The sequence below is a fragment of the Salvelinus namaycush genome, chromosome 7 (genome assembly GCF_016432855.1).
Source record: "Salvelinus namaycush isolate Seneca chromosome 7, SaNama_1.0, whole genome shotgun sequence".
NCBI classification, from domain to species: Eukaryota; Metazoa; Chordata; class Actinopteri; order Salmoniformes; family Salmonidae; genus Salvelinus; species Salvelinus namaycush.
Window position 1 is genome coordinate 40,131,822 of NC_052313.1, and position 11,265 is coordinate 40,143,086.

The following is an 11,265-nucleotide window of genomic DNA, read 5'->3' on the forward strand; positions in this document are numbered from 1 at the left end:
AAACTGCCCAATCAAGAAAAAGCTTCAAACTTTAACCGGTGCCTGCAACCTGGTTCAGTCAACCTACCAGGGTAGTTAAACAGCGCAGGACTGAAATCATCAACATGTATTGATCACATCCTTACTAATGCTGCAGAAATGTGCTTTAAAGCAGTATCCAGATCCATTGGATGTAGTGATCATAGTATAGTAGCCATGGCTTGGCCTAAAATAGTGTATAAGGTCATACAATAAGTTTGGTAGTGATTCCTATGTTGTTGGTCAGTGTTGTGTAATGAGACACAAACAGATGTTGCACTTGACACATTTAGGAAATTGCTTATCCCAGTTTAATAAAAAAAAATGTAACCTTTATTTAACAAAGCAAGTAAGTTAAGAATAAAATCTGACGACCTCCCCCGGCCAAATCCGGATGACGCTGGGCCAATTGTGCGCTGCCCTATGGGGGACAGCCTGGATTCGAACCAGGGACTTGAACGATGCCTCTTGCACTGAGATGCAGTGCCTTAGACTGCTGTGCAACTCGGGAGCCCAATTAAAGCATTATTTGTTCTTCCATTTATCCTGTAACCAGTCATTTTTACATGTACATTTTATATGGATTATTTTGTAACCAAATGCAAACTACATTATTAGCTTCCAAAATGTATGTAGGGACACCCCTGGCTGTCCGATAACAGGTTCTGATGGTATGGCTTGTGCATTGAGTAAATGTTGTTAGAAAAAAATCTTGGTTCTTTTCTAAGCAAAGCAATTTGAATGCAAAAAAGATTGACAACAAAGTTGAAGTGAACTGGCAAAGGAGCTGAGTCCTCATTCAAATCCCCAGAGCTCACTTTAAAGAGGACTGAGATTGGCTCTTTTAAAGAGGAATAATGTGAAAACATCCTTCTATTCTCTTCATCTATTGGGCATCCCCTCTCTCTCACCTCTTCACTACTGGACTCGGAGTTGTTCTGGCCACAACCTGAGTGAGCTCTGAAGCGGCACGCACACATGTGGTGCAGGAGGTGGCCGGCTGGGAGGAAGGGGACGATTAGTGGCAGTTGAAAGAATGGGCATACAATAAAGCACTTTGATCAGTATGAAGGCTTCTCTATCTAAAAAATCTATACATCTAGCTTTTATAACAGGCACCAGTACAGTTGGAATGATCAAGGGCAGAGAGAGAAACTAATATTGTGACATTCTGTTCTCCCGTCTGTCACAACAAACACAGCATCCCATGCCAAAATCAACAGTGTGTGTGGAGTCTGTCAACAGTAGAGATTGTCCTAAAAACCGTCAGTTTATAGATGAACCCCACAGCAATCTGTGTCTAGGACAAAACACAAACAATTTGCTCATATTGTTATCCGGTATTGATGTAAAATACAGCTACTGCACTTCATGTAGCTATTTTTCCTGTTCATCTGGTCCAAGATTTAGAAAAGATATTTGATTTGTGGGTCAAGAAAGTCATTTGCTAAAGAGATGTATTTATCAGTCCCAATCCTTCATCAGCTGCGTATTGGAGGAATTATTTATTGTACTGTGTCAGTGTGGTTGTTTATACGAACATTTCAGTCTCAAAGTAGTGTGTAGAGTGCTGATCTAGGATCATGTCCTCTCTGTCCATAGTGTATTTTTATTAATTATGCTCTGAAAGGGAAAACCGATCCTAGATCATCACCCGTATTCTGAGATGCTTGATACAGCCCCGGATCTATTTCATGTACTGAGTTCATAGGCTGCGATGACAATTGATATTTTTTTCTCTAATTGGTCTTTTGACAAATCAGATATTTTCTTTGGCCATTAATCGAGGATCGGGTCTCACCACAAAGAAGCCCACTCTGAAAGCACATCTCTGTGGGTCTTCTTCAGACAGTCTGTCTCCTTTATCCCAAAGTAACAACCTGGAAGAGAAGATAGATCTTAATGCATGTGATGACGTGTATGAACAAAAAAAACTGAAATGTACCGACCGCTACCTAGGTATGCTTGCTACGATCTTCCCCAAGTGAGCAGAGGTTAGCAAGTTTGATTTGCTACATTGTTGTTAGAAGTGGGATGGTGCCTGTGATATAAATGCAACATTTTCAAAGATTTTACTGAACAACAGTTCATAAAGGCCCTAATCTATGGATTTCACATGACTGGGAATACAGATATGCATCTGTTGGTCTCAAACACCTTTTTTTTTTTTTTTTTAAAGGTAGGGGTGTGGATCAGAAAAGCAGTCAGTATCTGGTGTGACCACATTTTGCCTCCATGCAGCGCGACATCTCCTTGAGTTGACACCGCATTGAGTTGATCAGGCTGTTGATAGTGGCCTGTGGAACGTTGTCCCACTCCTCTTCAATGTATGTGCGGAGTTGCTGGATATTGCCAGGGACTGGAACAGGCTGTCAGACACGTTGATCCAGAGCATCTCAAACATGCTCAATGGGTGACATGTCTGGTGAGTGTGCAGGCCATGGAAGAACTGGGACATGTTCAGCTTCCAGGGGCTGTGTATTATCATGCTGAAACATGAGGTGATGGCGGCAGATGAATGGCACAACAATGGGCCTCAGGATCTCGTCACGATATCTATGTGCATTCAAATTGCCATCGATAAAATGCAATTGTGTTCGTTGTCTGTAGCTTATGCCTGCCCACACCATAAACCCACCGCCACTATGGGGCACTCACAACGTTGACATCAGCAAACCACTCGACGCCATACACGTGGTCCGCGGTTGTGAAGCCTCTTGGATGTATTGCCAAATTCTGTGAAATGATATTGGAGACATGATTTTGCAAACATTTCTAAAAACATGTTTTCACTTTGTCATTAGTATATGTAATCAATTTTGAATTCAAGCTGTAGCACAACAAAAATGTTGTCACAGCTTCAATTCAAAATGGATTAAATAGATTTTATCACGTTTAAATGTGGAATAAATCAAGGGGTATAAATACTTTCTGAAAGCACTAAATGTAGCCATTCCACTGAGGTTAGGGGTGAGAAGATACTTACCCTTTTGACAGAGCCATGGGTGACTCGGTATAGACGAAGGCCAGCGTACAGATTGTTGACTTGGGACATGGACACGACAAGAGCTTCATCTGCCATGGACTCCAGCTCTGACTGGTATAGGGGCAAGCCTGCAGAGGTAACAGGGGAGACTGAGCACTCATACAGTACTTTTCACATCAGGGATATTTGGGAGGTAATATTGTCCTGTGTCCCTCGTCAGCATTGTGAATCGATTTTTTTGTATTAATGATTAACATAATACCTTGAACTGGGTCATGTTCATTAGGGCTCACCGTAGGAAAACGTTTTGCAACAGAAAACTAAAATTTGTGTTTCTTATTCCTCCCATTTTACTCGTTTTCTTCAGTTTGGTGCCCAGTGAACACAACCCTGGCTTCACTTCCTGACTGGACGTAAATTACAAAAATGGACTGAGGCATGTGTAGAAGCACTATTAGAACCAGCTGCAAAATTGAGTTCTACACCTGAAAGGATTGTATATCACTTACCTGAGCAGCAGCAAGGCCAGCAGAACACACCACTTCATCTTCTGTCTATCATAAAACAAAGCACCTCGATCATCAACTCCCCCATTCCTTAAATACAGTACGATCAGACTCTATCCAGCCCTCTCCCTCCTGTCCCCTCCTTGCCATGGCACTGATTAACCTTAGTGCTTTGGGTTTATTTCAATGCCAACAGTATTGACCTACAGGCTGAAATCTCATTACTTTCAAGTGGTCTTCTTCCTGGAACTAAACTTGCCACATGTTCATTTACCAGATGCACGTGCAAACAACTACATATCACAATAATTGCAAGTAAAACCTTCAAATAGCCGCCATGTGCGAAGGCAGTGCTAGCAAAAAAGACAAGTTTGCTTGCAAGAAGACCGCTACAACAGTTCTGATGTTTCTACATGGTGAAAACACTGACGTCCACGTTTGCACTCTAAAATGCTTGTTGATCAATTTATCATTGCACTAAAGATGACAAAACCAATGTATTTTATAAATGTTTTAATTTAAAAAAAAATACTTCCTACTTAGGATACAGAATGGTATTTCTAGTCATTTAAAAATGTTAAGTAACAATCTAATTATTACAGCAGTCATCAGGATTGTGAAGTTCGTCTCTACAGGCTCGTCACTATCCTCTCTCTCAATGATGTCAGCGATCAGAGTTTGGTCCTCATCAAAGACAGTCAGACACTGCTGGCATTCCAGGTAGTCTTTTTTGGAGTCACACTACACAAGAGATCAGATCTCACAATGCCTAGAGATGTGTTTCACATCCCAAGAACCACATTAAACACTATGTAGCCTAGCGGTTAGGAGCGTTGGGCCAGTAACTGAGAGGTCGCTGGTTCAAATCCCGAGCCAACTAGGTGAAAAATATGTCGACGTGCCCGTGAGCAAGGCAATTGCTCCAGGGTTGCCGTCAATAATGGCTGATCCCTGACTGGGTGGGATATAAACAATTTCCAATTCACACATGTGAAATAATACAAATGTAAGCACCCACCTAATTATCTTATTATAACAATCTTCTAATATTTGTAGTTTGACTGCAAAAAGACAACCTGGAATGCCATCAAAATCACAGTTGTGTCCAGTCCTCGCTAGACAAGCACTAGTCTAGTCTACCAGCCAGCTCTCTGTATGCGTTGACAATCGAGACGGGGAACTTGGACGTTAGACGAGCACTAAAAATGTTATGCCTCAAGTACAAATACACTGGAAAAATGTAATGGGTCTTGAAAACAAAACAAATACTAAACATATAAGACCCTCTAGAAAGAGAGTGGATGCCTGGACTGACACGTCAATAAATACATCTTTCATTTAAGTCAACGTATTCCTGGTGCATTTTAACACAAACTGTATCCTATGTCAACTAAAAGGAATGGCTAGTATGCATGCACGCGCACACACACACACCCATGAGCGTGACACACTTCCACCCACACCCCTCATCGCTCCAGTGTCCCCATGACAGGCTCCATGGCGGCCAGGAAGCAGGCCTCAAACTCCTGGTCGGAGAAGCGGGTGACCGAGAGGCGGGCGTTGCGTCGGATCTCCAGGCGGGCCGAGGGTGACAGGGCCAGGATCCGCTCAATGGCGTCTGCGTAGCCGTCCTCATCCTCGGCCAGGAAGCCCGTCTGGCGGCCCTCGTAGGGCACCACAATGTCCAGCCTGGGGCCTCCAGACTTGTGGGCCAGGATGACAGTCCCAGCCGCCATGCACTCCACCACCCCTGAGAACAGAGGAGAGCAGAGGCTACAGGGTAAGTGTTGGCTTTAAAGTTAGACACATTGCTGGATGTATAATCGCATTACCTAAGACTGCATTTATATTGAACACTGAAGATAGCATCCACAGCCACCTGGCTAGCAACCCAGCCATTTTGAGAAACTTGCTACGGGCAGTAAAAATGCCTGTATGCCTTCATCTTTCATTTATAAAGAGGAGGATTAACAAAAGCATATTGTTACAGAACAATGTACTACAATTTCAGAATGGGCTGTTGAATAGAGCGTATGAGGACTCCATTCAGTACAGGATTATACAGTACTAAATGTTGAGAATGTAGAGGGAGAACGAGCGCTTTGCATTGGAATAATAGCCACTCCAGGTGATTAATAATAGAAATGACAGTAGTATAGAATGATAGTAATTCTATTTCTGTTTATACCTATCCCGAAGTGTTCGTTCCACATGGTGTGCAGTCCCACCGTAGCTTCCCCCAACTCCCTCTTCAGCTCCTCAAACGGCACGTTGAGTTTAAACTCCACCCTGTCCGCCACGCCCAGCTCCTGGCACAGCCCTCTCAGCATCAACACCCTATCCTCATCCTCTTGGTTCCGGCATCCACCAATCAGCACCAACCTCAGCGACTCCCTTCCTCCCGGCCCCGCAACTAGCCCCGCTTCTTTCTTCTGCAGCACCTTCCGGAAGGCGCGAATCTGAAGCCGATGGTCCTTCTCCGGTCGAAACTGACCAATGGAAACGATGGAATGGCACTTCCGGTCCGAGTCCTCGTCCAACGGGAGCTGGAGGAAGGCGTGGGTGTCGCAGGGCGGGTAGACTAGGCAGGTGCGGTTGGTCGCTCGCCATAGGGTCAGGATGTGGTTCAGGGTCCAGCTGGAGTTGACCATAACCACGTCGCTACAGGAGCCGGCCAGACCATAAAGCAGCGCCAGCAGGCAGTAGTAGACAACCTTGACCGCGCTCAGTAACAGGTTGTTGGAGATGTAGTCTGCGTTGTTGAACCTGGAAACATAGGGGGGAGGTTGGTTAGGGAATGGTAAACGATAACATGATAGGATCAGGTGAAGGGAAGCATGCACAACAAGGGGAAGTCACGCACTGACGTCAACGATAAAGAGGAAAGTGGACCTAAGTTACAACATGCACAAAACTGATTGATGGAGGATTGATGAGTCAAAATGACAGCGGTGCAACGTGTTAGTTAGTGCTTGTAAGTTTCCAGAGTATTCCCAATTTCCCTATTCCCATTAGCCTGATTTGATCCTGATCATAGCCTAGTCCAGATCTGTAGGTGACTTTTTAGCTAACTTCTCTAACATTGTCATGCCATGGTAGTCAGAGTGTGACATAGCCAATGCCTCTCTGCCTATTATTGTCAAAAGTGCATTCCGATATGGACCTGGCTATAACATCCTAGTTACTGTGTCTCGGGGGCCGGGGGTCTGTAGTGAGAAACAGGGTTCTGAGACGATTTACCTACCTGGGGTTCCTCTCGCGTACCACCGACAGCATGTCTGTGCTGATGGTGGGGTAGTGCACGTAGCTAGCCACGTGACAACCCCCTAGGTATTTAAACACAGGCAGAGTGAAGGCGTAACCCATGGAGTCGATGTAGACATCTGGGACAAACTCCGTAAGGGCTTCCCAACCAAGGAAGATTGAGCCTACACTTTGACCAATCAGAGTGAAGTGGGGGAAGAGGCTGGCCTCGACCAATAGGCGGTGTTTGAGGAAGACAAACTGGACGGGTCGAGGTAAAAGGATGTTGAAGCGCCGCCGGGCGCCATCAAGAATCTGCTGGTTCGTCACACCCTGGTCGCCCGTGTACACCATGAAGTTGACATCTTGGTACCTGGGACATGGAGGACACCATATTTATTACTGCATACAGTAGCAAACCCTTTTGCAATGGATAACGTTTTGCAAGTTCAGGTAGTCCCCAGTTGGTTGTACTTCCCTCCCCTGTGGGTCTGTTTGCTTCCTAGTGAATATGACCCAGGTGGGTGAATTAATGTGGAAGACTGGGAGATGTTCATTAGGGCACAATACAGAAAATGTTACGCAAGGGAAAATTAAAATGGGCGTTAAGTCCCCTGTTCCAATTCTTTTTCTTCCCTTTGGTGCCTAATGAACATGGCAACGAATTACTGTTGGATATGGTTTTTTTCATACTGTGTGAACATTCTAATCAACATAATGCTTGAAAAACAGGTAGCAAGCTGAGATTAGATAGATAATCCACCAAAGTAACTTCTTCATGCTGAATGCACTGAGCAATCTGTAGTAAAATCCTAGAGCTAGGAATATTATAATTAAGCAAAAAGGCCCGAGGCTTGTCTTGTGCACAACGCAACACAAACCCCCAAGGTGCCTTATTGCTATTATAAACTGGTTACCAACGTAATTAGTGCAGTAAAAATGTATGTTGTGGTATACGGTCTGATACACCACGGCTGTCAGCCAATCAGCATTCAGGGCTCGAACCACCCAGTTTACAATAATAATATAATTTGTCACCGGTAATTATTAGCTGGTGTGGCTTAGCTTAGTCAAGGTGCAACGACATACATTGAAAGTCCAATTTTCCCTTACCTATTCTGCAAAGCTCTGAGGGCACACCACAGCACTCTCTCGCCACCACCTCCCGCGTTGCAGTACGGGTGAAAGAAAGCCACTGTGGGACGCCCATCACGCGCTCGCCGTGCGTTCCTGTTTGCCTGCAGCCACACGCGCACCCCCATGACAAGCACGACCAGTGTGGCGGTCAGGAGCATGCACAGAAACACGCATGGCAGGAGCAATGTCCACAACAACCTGGGGTAATGAGAGAACTATAAGAGATAAGGTGACAGACCTGCACTACAGAAAAGGTAGGGCCAATTCAGTGAGACAACGTTGCGCAACGTTCAGATAGAAATATATAATGTAGCTTGAACAAACATGCATCTCTGACTTGTAGAATATGGAATCACATCAGCTGTATTTATGCCATTTCTATCTGCAACCATCAGCGTTATTGTCCCACTGAATGCTCATATATGTAGCTAGCTAGAGCAAACATACCTCTGACATGTAGAAAAAGCAATATCAGAGCCATATATGAGCTATAGCAGCTCTATTCATGACATTTCTACCTGCAACGTTCCACAACGTTTGCTTAACGTTACTACTGAACAAGGCCCAGGAATCTTGTTAAACTGATAATCTACACTTAAAGTTGCACATTTTGGGGAATATTCAGAGGTGGAAACTTTCCGTGGGAATTAACGGGAATATATTGGAATTAACGAAATCTAATGTAGATGTTTTTTGCATTGGATATATTTACAATACCATATGGAGACAAACATAAACCTTTTACTTTATCATAAGTAGACATAATTGCAAATTATAAAATCCTCGCAATAGAAATAAAAAAAACTATTTAGCTACGTATTGAACTTTAAATGAGTTGACTCTTCATATGGGATGATTTCACTGAACACCAAAAGAAAGGGATATTGAATGATCCCCAATGACCAATCGCATTTCTCAAAAATGTTTTCAACATACATCTGTAAAATGATCTTCCTCTCAGGCTTCCATGCCTTTTCCCTGGACCTCCTCAATGTCCACCTCTTGAACATCAGACTCTGAGGCCTCATCTTCACTGTCACTTTCCAACCTTGTTGAGGATGGCTCGTTGTCAGGCTCAAAAAGCCTAAAATTTGCCAAGATGGCCACCAATTTTTCAACCCTTGTATTAGTCTGCCTGTTGCGTGCTTTGGTGTGTGTTCTCAAGCAAGGACCAGTTGTGCTCTGAGGTGGCTGATGTTGGTGGGATTTGGAGGATGATGGAGGCAACAGGGGAAAGAGCCTCAGGTCCCTTCCACCAAGTGGCTGATGAGATATGTTGGCACGACTGCCATATTGCATCTCCATCCCAAAGCCCTTGCTTGGAAGTGTACTTCGCCAGACTGCCAAGAACCTTGCCCTCATCCAGGCCAAGGTGGCGAGACACGGTAGCGATGACACCATAGGCCTTATTGATCTCTGCACCATACAGGATGCTCTTGCCAGCATACTTGGGGTCCAACATGTACGCTGCGGCGTATGGGCTTCAGGCAGAAGTCTTCACGCTTTTTGATGGATTTCAGAACTGCAGTTTCCTCTGCTTGGAGAAACAGTGAAGTGGGCAGGGCAGTACGGATTTATTCTCTTACATCTATCTACAAGCAGAGTCTGAACATCAGACAGGATGGCATTGTCTCCCTCAATCCGTGCAATGGCTACTGCTATAGGTTTCAGGAGTTTCAGGCAGCTTACCACTCTCTCCCAAAATACATCATACAGGAGGATCCTCTTGATGGGGCTGTCCATATCGGCAGACTGTGATATGCACATTTCTTGGAGAGACTCATTCCCCTCCAGGAGACTGTCAAACATGATGACAACACCAGCCCAACGGGTGTTGCTGGGCAGCTTCAATGTGGTGCTCTTATTCTTCTCACTTTGCTTGGTGAGGTAGATTACTGCTATAACTTTGATGACCCTTCACATACTTTACCATTTCCTTGGCTCTCTTGTAGAGTGTATCCCATTGTTTTCAGTGCTACGATGTCCTTGAGGTGCAGATTCAATGCATGAGCAGCACAGCCAATGGGTGTGATGTGAGGGTAAGACTCCTCCACTTTAGACCAAGCAGCCTTCATGTTTGCAGCATTGTCTGTCACCAGTGCAAATACCTTCTGTGGTCCAAGGTCATTGATGACTGCGTTCAGCTCATCTGCAACGTAGAGACCAGTGTGTCTGTTGTCCCTTGTGTCTGTGCTCTTGTAGAATACCGGTTGAGGTGTGGAGATGATGTAGTTAATTATTCCATGGCCGCGAACATTCAACCTCCCATCAGAGATGATTGCAATACAGCCTGCTTTCTAATTTATGGTTAACGTTAATGGGGTTAAGGTTAGGTTTAAAATCAGATTTTTAAGAAGATACATTGTAGAAATAGGCAGGGTTTATGACTTAACTAGTGATGACCTGGCTACATGTGCTAATTGGGTAGCTATCTTTAGCATGCTCTGAACGCCTGTATGTTAGCGTAACTGGGTAGTGTGGGGAGGAAGTGTAGTCATTCATCAACTGGAGGCACGCAGCTTATGGATCTGTGTAAAACTGCTACAGTAACTGTATTTTGTATGCATCTTTCTAGCTGACATGAAAGATAAGGGGTGGCATATCAGCGTGTTTCAAAAACCATTTTGCAAGCGATGATTGACGTTTTAAACGTCAAACACACAGCGTCGGGATTGTAGTTCATATGCAGCCACCCAAACTTACTGCGTGGGCGAAGCTAAGCGCTGAAAACCCTACGCCACGGATAATAAGAGTTTGAGAGCTAGCTAGTTACATTCCATGAGCAACAAGACACGACTTAAGAAAAATTACGAGTCGACATTGATAAACATAGGCTATGAATTAATATAATAGCTGGCTTAACGTTAGCTAACTAACGTAGGTGATGTACTGCTGTTGACAGCTAAGTAGCTAGCCAGCTGGTTAGCTATAATGTCTAGCTAGCTGACTAAAGCAATCAATCGCACAATGTTTTGTCTAGTTAGCTGGGAAAATATCTAACATCATTAGATAAAGATGTACATAAAAAACTAAATTCCAACCTGATTAGATCACACAAACATTGAGCAAGTTGATCATGGACAGACATCTTGACAACACAACCTTCAAACCGGAAGTGTTTGTGCTGAAAATTCACTATTGGTTTTTATTTTAAGTTAGCGCGTCCGTTTTTATTATACCTCCGTGAGAGCACAACGCCACCTGGTGTAGTCAATGATGTGTATAAAATCATCTTGGCACTCCTCAATTGTACCAAATATTTTGGAAGCTATAGAAAGTAATTTATTAATGTCTACATTCGTTTTTGACACGTTTATTCTATAACAGACACCTTAATGCATACTGTTAAATTATCTTATGTGTGCTAAACATAAA

At 44.0% G+C, this 11,265-nt stretch overlaps 1 protein-coding gene and 1 long non-coding RNA gene across 3 annotated transcripts; both read right to left on the minus strand.

The window, feature by feature from the left end:
• Positions 1-302: 302 nt before the first annotated feature.
• Positions 303-3,650, minus strand: LOC120051228. Of its 2 annotated transcripts, none has more exons than XR_005477243.1 (4): positions 3,514-3,650; positions 3,005-3,132; positions 2,677-2,754; positions 303-1,898 (listed from the first exon to the last, which is right to left on the minus strand). It is a non-coding gene; the product is annotated as an uncharacterized LOC120051228 (long non-coding RNA). The 2 variants fall into 2 exon arrangements; XR_005477242.1 differs by having other exon boundaries at positions 2,657-2,754.
• Positions 3,651-4,006: 356 nt separating this feature from the next.
• Positions 4,007-11,010, minus strand: LOC120051230 (GDP-Man:Man(3)GlcNAc(2)-PP-Dol alpha-1,2-mannosyltransferase-like). The gene is made up of 5 exons (XM_038997978.1): positions 10,932-11,010; positions 7,867-8,088; positions 6,755-7,126; positions 5,699-6,276; positions 4,007-5,260 (listed from the first exon to the last, which is right to left on the minus strand). The coding sequence occupies exons 1-5, from the start codon at positions 10,976-10,978 to the stop codon at positions 4,977-4,979; spliced, it is 1,503 nt and encodes a 500-aa protein (XP_038853906.1). The 5' UTR covers positions 10,979-11,010; the 3' UTR covers positions 4,007-4,976.
• Positions 11,011-11,265: the final 255 nt, after the last annotated feature.